This window comes from Macaca thibetana, chromosome 16 (assembly GCF_024542745.1).
Source record: "Macaca thibetana thibetana isolate TM-01 chromosome 16, ASM2454274v1, whole genome shotgun sequence".
In the NCBI taxonomy this organism is placed as follows: Eukaryota; Metazoa; Chordata; class Mammalia; order Primates; family Cercopithecidae; genus Macaca; species Macaca thibetana.
In genome coordinates, this window is record NC_065593.1 from 71,351,182 (window position 1) to 71,367,883 (window position 16,702).

The following is a 16,702-nucleotide window of genomic DNA, read 5'->3' on the forward strand; positions in this document are numbered from 1 at the left end:
CCATCTAGAAGAGGAAGGACAAAAATGTTTGGAATGACAGCAGCTTCCTTGGCTCTTCATGATTCCGATGACTTTTGTGTGTGTGTGTGTGTGTGTGTGTGTGTGTGTTGTTGTTGTTGCCTTTGCTATAGAAAAAGTAGTTAAGGTGTCTGATGGAAATAAATATAACATAATTAAATAAACAAAGGGAATTAAGGCAAAAGATAGCCCTCAAAATTACAAGAGTTCCTAAACACTGACTTTGCTTCTGAGCTTAGCAGCAGCCAAACATTAATGAGATAGAAACTTATCAGTTGCTCAGGAGAAGCAGAGCTTTTTCTGACACTAAGATCTGAGAGAAATTCTTCCAGTGGCTCCTTCTCCTACAGTGGACCCTGTAGGATAGAATGCTCACTGGCATTCTTACAAAAAACAAAACTGATATTAGGATGGTTCCACTGACGACTTCTTATCACATCCTTTACTATATGATGAGAGCAGGTGCCAACATGCAACTCAGTCCAAGGAAATCTATAGGGGCAAAGCCATACCACCTAAGGATTCAGGCTTCTGGTCCAATCTGGCCAGAAATAAAATTTGAAATATTTAGGAGAATGAGTAGATCTCAAAGCCTTTAGACAACCCTTTATTACTGGATTTCCTCCTGTGGCTGAGAGTCAAGTTGATCAGTAGAGATTAATAGTTGTTGTCTTTGCCTTGAGTTTGGAGTAGAACTTGATTATTCTTCATTGCCAGTAAAAGGCAGTGATGTGAGCTTTGACAAACAGTTCATGCTAGGAGTAGACACTGTGTCCCAGGACTGAGGGATTTGCCTAAGATCAAGGGAAAAATCTGAAAGACTCATCCTAACAAAGTGTAAAACTAAGGCTTTATAAGTTCAAGGGAATCGACTACTGATTAACTGCCAGTGAAAACAAAAATCCCCAACACTCTCAGATAACAGAAATCAGAATTGCTACAATGCATCACCAACAATGTCCAGCTTACAATTTTTAAGGACGGCTAAATAGGAGACTCCCAGTTTCTAGTCTGGCAAGTAAGGAGGTCGGCATTCATAACTTCATTCTAACAAGTAAAAAGCTGAACAAACTAAAAAACCAACAACTCGGCCAGGCACAGTGGCTCACGCCTGTAATCCCAGCACTTTGGGAGGTTGAGGCGGGCAGATCACAAGGTCAGGAGATCGAGACCAGTCTGGCCAACATAGTGAAACCCCATCTCTACTAAAAATACAAAAAATTAGCTGGGTGTGGTGGCGGGCACCTGTAATCCCAGGTACTTGGGAGGCTGAGGCAGGAGAATCACGTGAACCTAGGAGGCGGAGGTTGCAGCAAGCCAAGATCGTGCCATTGTACTCCAGCCCAGGCAACAATGCGAGACTCCATCTCAAAAAAAAAAAAAAAAAAAACCAACAACTCTTATTAGGTCTTTCAGACAAATGAAGTCACAGGGCAAACTACTGCCCCCAAAGTCAGAGAGACAGACAAGCAAACAGAAAGAATCACAACTTAGCAGAGCAGAAACCCACAAGCAGAAACCTCTGTAAGAACCAGTGCCAGGAGGAGGGAAACCCTGCACTGTAATTGACAAATTGCTGGAGGCTCAGTGTGGACAAGTCTGAGGGACGAAAAACTCCAGTGGGGCCCAGTTGTCAAGTGCCCCCTCCCCCCACACCCAAAACACACGCACTTTTGTGAGTTTTACCTCCAGGAGCTCAACCAAGTTCTTACAGTAAATATTGGAGAAACATCTCTTCATCCTTCCAAAAGAGGTAGAAGAAAAGTAATTTTTAAATATACCAAAACGTTCTAGTTTTCTTCACGAGGCCTGCCCGGGGAAACTATTTTACCAGAGCTTAAATTACTTAGGTTTTTCTCAGAGCCTAACTGACCTAAGGGTAGGGAGATCCCAGCTGTAGTCACTCTAGCTGTTCCACCTAAGGGGAGGGAAGGGAAAGACTAAGAAGCATTTGTGAAGTTCACAGTCCAAGGATACAGGCTCACCAAAACACTAAGATTCAATAATAACCTACCCAAATGAGAGGGAACCAGAAAACCAACTCCGGTAATATGACAAAACAAGGCTCTTTGGCACTCTCCTAAAAAATCGCATTAGCTCACCAGTAATGGATCCAAACCAAGAAAAAAATCCCTGATTTACCTGAAAAAGAATTCAGGAGGTTAGTTATTAAGCTAATTAGGGAGGCACCAGAGAAAGGCAAAGCGCAATGCAAGGAATTCCAAAAATTCAATACAAGAAGTGAAGGGAGAAATATTCAAGGAAGTAGATAGCATAAAGAAAAAACAATTAAAACGTCAGGAAACATTGGACATACTATAGAAATGCAAAACGATCTGGAAAGTCTCAGCAATAGAATTGAACAAGTAGAAGAAGGAAATTCAGAGCTGAAAGATAAGGTCTTTGACTTAACCCAATCCAACGAAGACAAAGGAAAAAGAATAAGAAAATATGAACAAAGCCTCCAAGAAGGCTGTGATTATGTTAAATGACCAAATCTAAGAATAATTGGTGTTCCTGAGGAAGAAGAGAAATCTAAAAGTTCGGAAAACATATTTGGGGGAATAATCAAGGAAAACTTCCCTGGCCTTGCTAGAGACCTAGACATCCAAATACAAGAGGCTCAAAGAACACCTGGGAAATTCATTGCAAAAACATCATCGGATAACCTATAAAGGAAAACATGAGACAAAAATACCAGGTATCCTATAAAGGAAAACCTGTCAGGATTAACAGCAGATACCCTACAAGCTAGAAAAGACTGGGGCCATATCTTCAGCCTCCTCCATCAAAACAATTATCAGCCAAGAATTTTGTATCCAGCAAAACTAAGCATCATATATGAAAGAAGGATACAGTCTTTTTCAGACAAACAAATGCTGAGAAAATTCACTACTGCCAAGCCAGCACTACAAGAACTGCTAAAAGGAGCTCTATATCCTGGAAACACATCAAAATGGAACCTCTTTAAAGCATAAAGCTCACAGGATCTATAAAACAAAAATACAATTTAAAAAGCAAAAACAAAAAACCAAGGTACATGGGCAACAAATAGCACGAGGAATGAAATGGTACTTCACATCTCAATATTAACACTGAATGTAAATGATCTAAATGCTCCACTTAAAAGGTGCAGAACAGCAGAATGGATAAGATCACCAACCAACTATCTGTTGCCTTCAGGAGACTCACCTAACACATAAGGACTCACATACATTTAAAGGGGTAGAAAAAGACATTTCATGCAAATGGACACCAAAAGTAAGCAGGAGTAGCTATTGTTATATCAGACAAAACAAACTTTAAAGCAACAGTGGTTTAAAAAGACAAAGAGAGACATTATACAATGGTAAAAGGCTTTGTCCAACAGGAAAACATCACAATTCTAAACATATATGCATCTAACACTGGAGCTCCCAAATTTATAAAACAATTACTAATAGACATAAGAAATGAGATAGATGGCAACACAATAATAGTGGGGGACTTCAATACTGCACTGACAGCACTAGACAGGTCATCAAGAAAGAAAGTCAACAAAGAATGAATTTAAACTATACCTTGGAACAAATGGACTTAACAGATACATACAGAACATTCCAATCAACAATTGCAGAATACACATTCTATTCAACAGTACATGGAACTTTCTCCAAGATAGACCATAGGATAGGCCACAAAATGAGCCTCAATAAATTTAAGAAAATTGAAATTATATCAAGCATTCTTTCAGACCACAGTGGAATAAAACTGGAAATCCATAAATAAATGGTTACATCCCATGTTCATGGATTGGAAGACTTACTATTTTTAAAATGTCAATACTACCCAAAGTGAACTACAGGTTCAGTACAATCCTTATCAAAATCCCAATGATGTTTTTTGCAGAAATAGAAAAATTCATCCTAAAATTCACATGGAATCTCAGAGGACCCAGAATAGTCAAAACAGTCTAAAAAAAAAAAAAAAGCCCAAAGCTGGAGGACTCACACTCCTGATTTCAAAACTACAACAAGTCTACAGTAATCAAAACAGTATGGTACTGGCATAAACACAGACATATAACTAATGGAATAGAATAGACAGTGGAAATTATCCCTCGCATGTATGATCAAATGATTTTTAACAAGGGTGCCAAGACCATGCAATGGGGAAAGGACAGTGTTTTCAATAAATGGTGCTGGGAAAACTGGATGTCAACATGTAAAACAATGAAGTTGGACCCTTACTTTATGCCACATACAAAAATTAACTGGAAATGGATCAGAGATCTAAATATAAGACCTAAAATACTAACACTCTTTTTAAAAAATATGACAAAATCTTCACAACAATGAATTTGGCAAATCATATCACAGATGAATTCAATCAAACATGAAAGAAATAATACTGATCTTGCACAAACCCTTTCAGAAAACAGAGAAGGGAATGTTTCTGAACTCGCTTTATAAGGCCAGCAAAATCCTAATACCAAACCTTGACACAGACAAGAAAGGAAAATTATAGACAAAATCTTAGCAAATCAAAATCAGCAAGATATAAAAAGTATGATACATCATTACTAAATGGGATTTATCGTGGAATGTAAAGTTGGCTTAACATTTGAAAATCAATCAGTGGAAAAAGAAAAAGAATCAATGGAATTCACACCATTAAATGTAGATAGCTGTATACAGCTATCTACATTTATAAAACCTCACCAAATTATACATTATAGATCTGGGCCTTTCACTTTGTGTACAGGTTACCTTAACTGGTTTTTAAAAAGAAGAACAATAAGGTACACCTGAATTCTAGGCCACATCCCAAAACAGACTGGTTGTCTTTTTAAGGTCACTCCCAGGGCATGACCATAACATCATATCCTCATCATAGAAAAACACATCTTTTCTCTAATCTAATGTGGTAGATGTCAATTCATCTAGCTTATCCAAAAGCAGTTGTAAGTAACTGGAATGCAAATATTAGAAGCAAGAGGAAGAAGGAATCAGAACATGCTGCTGTTTCATCCTATTCCCAGTTTTCACTGATGGATTAAAAGTTCAATGCTCCCTACCCAGACTCTCTTGGAAGTTTGGTGACTCCTTAGAAGAGCAGACCTCCCCTGGGTGTTATAATTCGTATCTGATTGTGATCATTTTAAATAGCCCTATTACTTCATAGTAACATGTATGATTCCAACGTTGTGGTGCCAAGGGCTTTCTGGCAGGACTATTACTTGTGAAATTAACTCAGCCTGGAAGGCCCATACCTCTTAGATAATGTAATATAAGGACTCTAATCTAGAAACTTTTCAGCTGAAAACAACACATATCTGACTGTTTCGAGTTTTAGGTTTTAGAGAATCAAAGATTTCTGTGACATTTTTAATACCCCTCAAGTCATGTTTTGTTTTTATGCCACATTTTCTTCAGGATCACTTATTTACACTCAGGGAAAATCATTTTTTTCTTATATAATTCTTTGAAAAGCTCCAACATTAAATAACTGAATCAAGTTGGAATCTGCATTAGGTCACAGGTTTTCCTTTTTTTATTTTTTGGTTTTCATTCATTTAAAAAAAATTGTAGCGTTCCTACTAAGTGTACTAAGCACTTCAAGACAACAAAGATTAAAGCACTGAAAGAGTTCTGAATTTAGAAAGCTTAAAACTAGTACAGGTTCAGGCTGGGCGCGGTGGCTCAGTCCTGTAATCCCAGCACTTTGGGAGGCCAAGGCGGGCGGATCACAAGGTCAGGAGATCGAGACCATCCTGGCCAACACGGTGAAACCCCGTCTCTACTAAAAATACAAAAACTTAGCCGGGCAAGGTGGCGGGTGACTGTAGTCCCAGCTACTCGGGAGGCTGAGGCAGGAGAATGGTGTGAGCCTGGGAAGCAGAGCTTGCAGTAAGCCGAGATCGTGCTACTGCACTCCAGCCTGGGCGACAGAGCAAGACTCTGTCTCAAAACAAACAAACAAACAAACAACAACAACAAAACTAGTACAGGAAATAAGACGTGTACCTAAATGACTGGCATGCGTGGCAGAAAGTGAGACATAACAGAGTTCTCCAGAATTCCTACCCGGCTGGGAAGATAAGCAAGAGTTTTATGAACGTGGCATTTGACTTGGGCCATAAAAGCTTAAAAGGGTTTTAATACGGAGAACAAGGAAGAGGAGACCTGTTCTTGGAAAACTAAGGCTGGAAAGACAGAAGGACTCGGGATTGAGAGTCTGAATTCGGTTGGCAGCAAGAAGCCACTGGAAGACCCTGAGGACCATGCTGATCCCGTATGACATTCTAAAATATACATCTAAGAGAGAGATAGTCACAGTGAACCAAGAAGCAAAGAGACTTCTGTCGGTTTGCTAACTAGTCCTCTAAAATCTATTTTCTGAAACAGTCTATTGTCAAGTAAATTACATTTTCAAATATCTCTAGGCTTCCATTTAACGTTCATCCAAACTGGCATTTAAAGCACGACAATGGGAAACGCTCTGTATGTGAAAAGGAGCTGAATAAAGGTGCTGAGAGCCCCCAGCTCGCTAGAAATTCAGGTGAATAGCACAAAGACCTTATTTGCATATGGGGGATCCAGAGGGCCTGTGCAGGGACCCTGGGTTTGGAGGAGATGCTTGTCAAGAGGGGCTGAGAACCCCCCCAAAGGAGGGGTTCACACTCATTCCCAGAGGCCTGGGTGAGAGTCCACGGGGTCCCCGTGCAGCTGTGCATGTGGGAGGCAGGGCTAAGTGGCCCCTCACTCACCGGTAACGTAGAAGGCTTTGTAACGCTCCAGGCGGACAGTCTGCAGGGCTCCAAACTCTCCAGCTGCCCCGCTGTTGGGGTGGAACAGCACCTGAGAAAGGGTGGCAGAGCTTACTAATAGAAAAATAGGCAGAGCTTGGTGACTCACGCCTGTAATCCCCACACCTTGGGAGGTCGAGGCAGGAGGATCGCTTGAGCCCAGGAGTTTGAAAGCAGCCTGGGCAACACAGCAAGACCCCTCCCTACAAAAAAAAAATACAAAAATTAACCAGGCATGGTGGTGCACACCTGTGGTCCCAGCTACTTGGAGGCTGGGACGAGACGATTGCTTGAGCGTGGGAGGTCAACACTGCAGTGAGCTATAACCATACCACTGCACTCCAGCCTGGGTGATAGAGCGAGACCCTGTCTCGAAACAGCAAAACAAAAAAACATGCTAGATGATGCTGGATGCTCCCTGGAAAATATTACTGTCTTTTTCAGGGTCTGGTCTCCCTATCCCTGTGCCCAAACCAACACTGACAGACACAAGCCTGGAGTCCACAGCAGCCAAATCCAGGGAGCCTGTGAAGTTGTTATTTTGCTAGTTAATGGAAGGGAGTGGGTTACATCTCCGGAAGAGGAGGCAAAAGGTCTCACTAGGTAGGTCAGATTTCTAGGCCTGAAACCTGCTATGTAATCTGCAGAGTCCACAGCAAAATGCAAATCAGGGATACCTTGTTCACAAACTTAAAATTTCATGATGACCACGGCAGAGCTTTAAACCAAGTGCAGGGTCCCTCCAAGTGCGGGGCTCTGTGTGTGGAGCACCAGTCACAGGCCCACAAGGCCACCCTGCCTGAGTTCCAACGCCTCAGGGTCAGGATGGGCCCTGGGGACTTACTTGTTTTACAAGTATTTCCAGGGATTCTGATGCAGGTGACCCTCAGATCTCTTTGAAGAAAGGCTTCTTTCGCATCAAGTCAATTTTCCAACTCTCCCTTGAGCAAGGATGGTACAAAAGAAGGCATCCTTGATTTCCCCAGAATCAGGCACAGCCCAGACTCTGGTCACAGACGCCCACAGCTATGACTCAATCCGACTATATTTGGACAGAGGAAATCTTTCCTCATCAGGTCACAAATAAAAGAATTACCCTACAGAATGGAAACACCTAAATCAGGGTTCTCGAGGGAAGGATGTGAAAGAAAATAAAAGGCCAGCGTCCTTGGTAGTTTGGTGGGTCTGGGCTAAAAGCATGAGACTGCCTTGGTATGAATCACAACCGTATATAGGGCTGGAAAGGCACTTACATGATTCAAAGTTTCCACGAGACTTTTTAAAAAATGAGAAACATCTGTTGGAGCAGTAAACAGCTGTCTCCCCGAGTTTCACAGCTCCGAGAGGATGCTGCCGAGGTAGGGCTCCTCCCCACACCTGCGGCTTCCAGGTTCTCGTGACAATCCCTGCACATATCCAGGGCGCGCGTGATGACAGCAGGTTCCTTCCAAACAGGAAAAGAAGTCGTAACTAAAAACCCTCACTTCTTCCATCCCCGCAGAAAGCCAAGCCTCTTCACCGCAGGAGACCGTTTTGTTTCCTTCTTGAGACAGCAGGAAGTGGGAGATTTGGAAAATCTATTGTCAACTGACACACGATGCACTCAGACATGCAGAAGATGGGAGTGAAGGCTCGCTGCTTCAGATCGGTCACACTACTTGGGTCTCGGTCACAGAAATTCCATGAGGGTGGGCTGCTATATTCCCACTATTTATGTGGCGTTACCAGAGGCAACTTCCAAAATCCACGAGGAAGCAAAACTGTGGGATGGCTCATTCTCGGAAACATAGATGGACTTTGGGCAATTTGTCTATGCATTCTTTTTTTTCATGTGAGCAGACCCACTATGGCTTTCTTGTTTATATCAACATAGGAAGGAAGTTGTCAAAAGTACACATGAATCACTGCTCTCCAGATGCCTGGTTCAAATTTCAAAGATGACTTTATCTTCTGCAAACTTGTTTTGCCTTCCTGGTGGCCTTTCTTGTTCTATTTTATCTTGTTTTGTTTTTTAAGCACAAGAGCGTTCCCTTACCTTAGGTCCTACAGGGTGCTGATATAGCATTCCCTGAAGGTGGGCTGCTTCTCCATTCAGGTGGGGATGCGCAGCTCACAGCCTCCAAAGGGGGTGGATGGGGGTGATCAGTTTGCCAGCCACCCCAGAGGATGTCTCTCGCCACTAGGGGCCTCTCTAAGAGAAGCGATGGGCGTTCTGGACGTTAAAAGGCAGCTTGTTTCCTCAATGTATGGCTTCCAGGGGCATGCCAAGCATTTCATGACTTACAGCAGCCCCAGAATGTGTTAGGCTGGGCAGGTGCAGAGCTGTTAGGGGAAACGTTCCTTCGTTGACAATTTCTGGACCTGACCATGACAACCTGGGGCTAAGACACAACCCAACCAGTGGTGATGTTACAACCTTCAGCTTCCATCTGGGAGTCAGGAAAGCACAAAGTGGGACATTTGGTTCTAGGCTGTGCAGCCCTCTCCTTCCCGGCCCTCATCTCTCTCTGGGTGCCCCTCACTGCCTAGACACAGACCCATCATGATCAGAAGCAGGAGGTTGAGCTGATGCACGAACATGCAGCATGGTGTCAGCTGCTGTGGTTTTGAACATCACCACACAACGCCCCTAGAGGTTGAGGGAGTGGGTTGTGAGAAGACCATCCAGTGTAGAACCGGAGCCTATTATGCGCATGACACCTCTCAACTCTCTTGCTTCTCTCCTTAGCTCTTGGTTACTTGGTTTGCCACAGGGAAGGACCGGATTGCTGAGAAGCGTTGGCATATTGTTTCCAGCTGAATATCCAGGAGTTACTTTGAGCTTCTAGAACTGAAACTATTTCTAAACCAACTCATATTGGAATCCTTTAAGTCCAGGATGTATCTGAGGGTGAATACAAATTGTGCTTCTTTAAAAATACATATGTATACATGTATGCATGTGTTACAGACATATGCATCTGTGTACACATATGTATGTGTATATCGATAAATGCATGTATATACATATGTATACATGTGCATACACATACATATAAATATATGTGTATATCTCTATGTATGTGCCTGGATATGTGCATATGTATACATGTATGTGTGTGCATGCATGTGTATAAATATATGCGCATAGACATGCATATGCATACATATGTACACATGTATAGTGTATGAACATAAGCATATATATGTTTATATAGACACATGCATATGCAAACATGTGTATGCATGTATGGTATACGCATGCATATGCATACATGTGTATACATGTATGTTTACAGATGTGCATATGCCTACATGTGTATACATGCATGGTCTATAAACATGCATATGCAGGCCAGGCGCAGTGGCTAACACCTGTAATCCCAGCACTTTGGGGGGCCGAGGCAGGCAGATCGCCTGAGGTCAGGAGTTTGACACCAGCCTGGCCAACATGGTGAAACCTCGTCTCTACTAAAAATACAAAAATTAGCTGGGCCTGCGTGCACCTGTAATCCCAGCTACTTGGGAGGCCAAGGCAGAAGAATCGCTTGAACCCAGGAGGTGGAGGTTGCAGTGAGCCAAGATTGTGCCGCTGCACTCCAGGCTGGGTGACAGAGTGAGACTCCATCTCAAAAAGTAAAATACAATAAAACAAAATTAAATTAAAACAAAACATACATATGCATACACATGTCTAGAATATGCAGGCACATGTATAATACACATGTATAGACATATGCACACATATGCATACATGTGGGTATGTATAGCATATTGTGTGTGTGTGTATATATATAATTCCTCGTATTCTTACCTTCTAGCCTCCTCCATAGCTATTCCAAATTTGAGACAATTTACTCTTATTTCTTTAGGCCTATTACTTTGCTTCAATAGAGAGAACTGACCAGAGAAGACCAAACCCAAATTCAGGTCCAGCGACTACCCATGTTGTCCTCAAACTTCAAAATCTTCTCTCAAGTGTCTTTGCTGACACTGCAGCTATGCTCTGGGAGACTGGGTGTGACCCACAGGTGCCAGCCCCATGTGCTCTTAACCTTGAAGATACCGTCAGCTGCTTCCCACAATCTGTAAGCGTGGCTGTTTCTTTCTGGGCCATGGGGTGTGGTTAGGGAGCAAATCAGTCCTGACTCCAGCTGCATTAATCACCCCATCATACATTCCCACGACGATGCTGTGACTTGTATCTGGTTTTCCAATCTGGTTCCTGGGCCTAACCCTGCTGGGCACGAGTTAGGATGGGGTCTCTGGGAGCCTGCGCAAAACTCCAGTTAGAGCAAGAGCAGAGCTCTCCCGTCTGAGAAAGGAAGTTAGTACATGAAGGAGCTGGCTTCCACAGGCAGTACCGACAACGTCAAGGAGACCACAGTCCTTGAAGCACTTCCTGATGACCCCAATTATTCCTAGCAGCCATGGTAATAAACACTCCAGAGCACCTCTCCAATGACGTCTGTGACAACCCTCCAGGGTCACATACTGCTAACTTCCAACCACAAGGCGGAAACCATCTTCCTGCTTGGCTGCTCCTGCTCAGGGAGAAGGGCTAGGCCTGGAAGGGTCTGCAGCTCTATGGGGCAGATATTCTGGGGAGAAGCAGGACTTCAGAAGACCTCTCAGATCTCATCCAACAACCCCTAAAAACTGCATTAATGTGCACAGAAGTGCCGATGGCCCATAGAAGACTCATGTTTTGGTTTGCTGGGGGAGGCTGGGTGGGAAGGGCAGCTTTGATAACTACCAGCCACAGGACATTTGTGTACATTTGAGTCACTTCCATGTGACCCTTAGCAAAGACATAAATAGACCCTTTGATGTGTGGGTCCCTCATCAAGAAGCCATGCATTTGCAGGGCGTCGCAGAAGGGACTCTGTGCTCCTTCCGCCTCCTTGCCTCCTCCTGCTTCCTCTTCCTTTTGGTGAAAGGAAAACACAGGGAAATTACAAGGAAAGGCCATGAGGCCTGACATTTCCTGGCTGTCACTGCCAATGAGTGCTTCAGAGTGCAAAAAGGGGACATTAAGGAGGTGACGCTGGGAAGTGGAAGCCCAAAGCCATTGCCAAGGACTGCTTGGTCAAGAACAGGCTGCAGGTAGGACACAGTGGCTCATGCCTGTAATCCCAGCACTTTGGGAGACCGAGGCAGGCTGATAACTTGAGGTCAGGAGTTCGAGACCAGCCTGATCAAGATGGTGAAACCTCACCCATACAAAAATACAAAAATTAGCTGAGCATGGTGGCATAGGCCTGTAGTCCCAGCTACTTGGGAGACTGAGGCAGGAGAATCACTTGAACCCGGGAGGCAGAGGTTGCAGTGAGCTGAGATCACGCCACTGCACTCCAGCCTGGGCAACAGAGCAAGATTCCATCTCAAAACAAAACAAAACAAAACAAAAAAACAGGCTACAGAGAGTGTGCTGAGCCCTCTAGAGCTGGGAGAATGTTAGATGTAAGGTCCTTGCTGGACCTGCCGTCCAAAGGGTCTTTCACCCATTTGTTCAGTTGGTCCTTCATTGGTTCATCCGGGTTGCGTGGACTGAATTTTCGCTGACTGCAGGCAGTGAGAACTCAGAGCTGAACTCGATGGCTCAGATTCTTGCCCTCAAGAAGTTTCCATTCTAGAGGGAGAGGCCCACAATAAACAAGTTGCAGACACTAGTCAGTCATCTCATCTAACAAAACATGCTGGGTAGTTATGTTATTAAATTAAATACATGCCAGAAACGTTGCCCATTATAGGCAGTGAGAACCTATATACACCTACCCTAAGCCAAATTGCTAAATATAAATCTGGACTGGGGATTGGGGGTGGAAAGAGGCTCATCTCAAATGTTTCGCCTTTTGGGGTCTGAACCAGCCACTTGTTTGCATCTTCTGAGGATGGTTCTGTCTGTACGGAGGTGAGAGGCAGCAGACCAGCCTCCTAAAGAGCCTACGTGTGGGCACGTGCCTCTTCCACTTACCCTGTGCCCAGGCTGTGACCGGCCAAAGAGCACCTCGGAGACGTCCACACCATCAAAGCGCCGTCCTTGAGGTAAGCTGGCCTGGGCCAGTGCTACCACAGTCGGAAAAATGTCCAGCACACTGCAGAAATAACAAGACTGAGTTGGCCCCAGCTCTTCTGACTCACTCTCTGACCCTGCTGTATCAACACCCACCTGAATCAGCCCAGAGCAAGCACCGACAGCCTCTCCTATGGCCTGGCTTACCTTCTCTACCTGTTTGTTTTTCCTTTCAGTTCCACCTGGATTTCTGCTCCTACAAGAGGCAGAATGGTACAGTGGTTCAGCACCCAGGCTCTGTAGCCAGGTGTTGCCTGGGTTCAAATCCCAGCTCTGCCACATATCTAGCTTCTCAATGCCTCAGTTTTCAATTCTCTAAAATATATATGATATTTTAATAATATAGTAGTCGCCCCCGTATCAGAGAGAGAGACATTCTAAGAGCCCCAGTGAATGCCTGGAACCTTGGATTGTACCGAACCTGATTGTCATAAATCAAACATGTTTGTTCATTATTTTTTTAGAGACAGGGTCTTGCTCTGTCATCTAGGCTGGAGTGCAGTGGTGTGATCATAACTCACTGTAACCTCGAACTCCTGGGCTGAAGTAATTCTCATCTGAGTCTAAGAGTAGCTGGGACTACAAGCATGTACCACCACACCTACAAAATTTCTTTGTTGTTTTATTGATTATTTGTTTATTTATTTATTTATTTATTTATTTATTTATTGTAGAGACAAGGTCTTGCTATGTTGCCTAGGCTGGTTTCAAACTCCTGGCTTCAGGTGATTTTCCTGCCTCAGCCTCCCAAAGTGTTGGGATTACAGACATGAGCCACTGCGCCCAATCAGAACACATTTCTGTTCATGTCTTCCACTCAAAAATGTAATGACTTTACCATCTTAACTAAGTACTTACCATGAACTGTGGCCATAACTTTTGCAGTTTGAGGTGCAACAGCAAAACTAGCACAAATTTCTTTTTCCTTCTTTACAATTTCATGGATAGGAGATTCATTCTTGGTGGCTTATGCCTGTAATCTCAGCACTTTGGGAGGTCAAGGTGGGTGGATCAGTTGATTTTGTTCTGACATGAACAAAATCCACCAAAGTGTGAATAATGGCTGAACAATGGCCATGTGAACAATGGGCGGTTTGAGACCAGCCTGGGCAATAGGGCAGAATCCCATCTCTACCACAAAAAAACAAAAAGAAAAAACAAAAAAATAGAAGAGTCATTCTCATCATAGATCTTAACAACCTCAGCATATAATTTCTTTTTCTTTCTTTCTTCCTTTCTTTTTCTCTGTTCTTTTTTTTTTTTTTTAATGGAGTCTTGCTCTGTTGCCCAGGCTGGAGGTACAGTGGTGTAACCTTGGCTCACTGCAGCCTCTGCCTTCAGGGTTCAAGCAATTCTCCTGCATCAGCCTCCTAAGTAGTTGGATCTACAGGTGCATGCCACCACACCCAGCTAATTTTTGTATTTTTAGTAGAGATGGGGTTTTGCCATGTTGGCCAGGTTGGTCTTGAACTCCTGACCTCAAATGATCCACCTGCCTCGGCCTCCCAAAGTGCTGAGATTACAGGCAGGAGCCACTGCACTCAGCCTTCTTTCCTTATTAAGTCAAGAACTTTCACCTTTCACTTAAAAGAAGCACATTTCGGCTTCTCTTTGGCATATTCGAATTGCCAGCATCACTACTCTTGCACACTGGGGTCATTAGTAATTAAAAATAAGTATGACGGGAACACAAGCACTGCTATACCTTCGCAATCAATCTGATAACTGAGATGGCTACTAAGTGACTACCAGGCAGGTAGCGTATACAGTGTGGATCCACCGGACAAAGGGCTGACTCATCCTGGGCGTTAGGGGATGGGACGGTGCCAGACTTCACCACACTCCTCAGAATGTGCACAATTTGAAACTTATATTCATTTCTATAATTTTTCATTTAATATTTTTAGACCGTGGTTGATCACAGGTAACTAAAACTGCAGAAAGCGAAACCGTGGATAAAGGAGGACTGCCACATTGGTGCCCGCTTACAGGTGGTTGTGGGCATGAAACACACATGTAAAGCACAGAGAAGACCTGGCACTCAGAAAGGACTCACTGGATGTTTATGTGTTAATGATTCCCAAGGGTAATCCCTGTGAGCCCACCTAAGAACTGAGGGGTTCTACCTGTCACCAGCTTGGTGACAGCCATTTGCTTAGAAACAGTGTGGGACAGGTGTCCACAAGAGAATATTCACTGCATTTTCCATTGGGTGGGTCTCTGTATTATAAAAGATTTAGTTTTTGTTCAAAATGCCATGATTGGCCGGGCGCGGTGGCTCAAGCCTGTAATCCCAGCACTTTGGGAGGTCGAGACGGGCGGATCACGAGGTCAGGAGATCGAGACCATCCTGGCTAACACGGTGAAACCCTGTCTCTACTAAGAAATAAAAAAAAAAAAAAAAAAACTAGCCGGGCGAGGTGGCGGGTGCCTGTAGTCCCAGCTACTCGGGAGGCTGAGGCCGGAGAATGGCGTAAACCCGGGAGGCGGAGCTTCACGGCCCCCCCCCCCCCCGCCAGCAGTGAGCTGAGATCCGGCCACTGCACTCCAGCCTGGGCTACAGAGCGAGACCATGTCTCAAAAAAAAAAAAAAAAAAAATGCCATGATATGTGAAACTTTCCACCCTCTTTATTTTAGCTCTTTTAGTCCATAACAAAGTAGTGAATGCGGCCAGGTGCGGTGCCTCACACCTGTAATCCCAACACTTTGGGAGGCTGAGGTGGGTGGATCACCTGAGGTCAGAAGTTTGAGACCAGCCTGGCCAACATGGCGAAACCCTGTCTCTAGTAAAAATACAAAAATTAGCTGGGTGTGGGGGCGCACACCTGTAATCCCAGCTACTTGGGAGGCTGGGGCAGGTGAATGGCTCGAACCTGGGAGGTGGAGGTTGCAGTGAGCCGAGATTGCACCACTGCACTCCAGCCTGGGTGAAAGAGCAAGACTGTCTCTAAAAATAAATAAATAAATAAATAAATAAATAAATAAATAAATAAAGTGAATGTTTATGGTAGAAAAAATGAGAGCATTCGGAAATACAAGAGAGAACAACACACACTTAGTCCATCACCCAAAGGCAGCCATTGTTTGTATTTTAGTGGATTTTGCTCATGTGACTTTTTTTTAAGTCATATGGTGTAAGGTTACTCTACCTGTGGCACATCCTCCTCCAGCCTGTTGTGCTCATGTTGGGGGGAAAAAAAGTCTTCAGCAAAACAGAGAGGTTGCCCCTTCAACAGAGCCGTTTATCTGATGGCCAGGCCAACTGGAAGTCAGTGGGGCTTACTGGAGCCAGGAGGGCTGAGCTAATGGGAAGCTAGACTTTCCCAGGAAAGAGGCCCTGATAGCCCTGAGGCTGGGCGCAGCAGCAGACTTCAGGCTTTTGCATGCACCGTTCACGGGGAAGCCTCCAGGGCCACAGATCCCCACTTTCCCCAATCAGATATCTGAGGGGCTGGGGGGATATCTGCCCTGTAAGGGGGCTGCAGAAAGGACCTGCTCTGAGGCTCCGTCTCCTGTTGGCCACCTCCTTCTCCTCTGCAGGGCTCTACCTACAACCCCAGGCAGAATCTCTCCAGTGACTATAGTACAGAGTGTTTCTGTTTGCCTTTCTCTCCCACAGTCCATGGAGCTGGTGGCTTATCTCTTAAGAAACAAGCTCCAGGACCTGGCATCCCACTCTGATGCAAAGTCAAGAATGCAGAGTCAGCACTCACAGAGCACGGAACAGTCCAGAAACCTGTCCAGAGTCCAAGGTTCCTGCCACCAACCGGAAAGCAAAGAGGACCGCAAAGCAGCCTGAAAAGGCCGCGGTGGTTTGGAGCTGTTTGATCAAGTTTTCTCT

At 44.3% G+C, this 16,702-nt stretch overlaps 2 protein-coding genes across 7 annotated transcripts in view; both read right to left on the bottom strand.

Moving 5' to 3' along the window:
- PRKAR1A (protein kinase cAMP-dependent type I regulatory subunit alpha) overlaps positions 1-15,371 on the bottom strand; it is a 132,206-nt gene extending 116,835 nt beyond the window's left edge. Inside the window, exon 1 of the mRNA XM_050762473.1 lies at positions 15,368-15,371. The gene's annotated coding sequence lies outside the window, so the exon portion shown is untranslated. The remainder of the gene's footprint in view (positions 1-15,367) is intronic.
- The window catches only part of ARSG (arylsulfatase G), a 147,591-nt gene that overhangs the window by 1,738 nt on the left and 129,151 nt on the right, over positions 1-16,702 (bottom strand). For 4 of the 6 annotated variants that reach the window (XM_050762446.1, XM_050762447.1, XM_050762451.1 and 1 more), the window contains 2 exons: positions 12,762-13,056; positions 6,767-6,857 (listed from right to left, as the gene is read on the bottom strand). In XM_050762446.1, the coding sequence (XP_050618403.1) occupies positions 6,767-6,857; positions 12,762-13,056 (386 nt within the window). The remainder of the gene's footprint in view (positions 1-6,766; positions 6,858-12,761; positions 13,057-16,702) is intronic. The other 2 variants (XM_050762449.1, XM_050762448.1) reach the window with 1 other exon arrangement.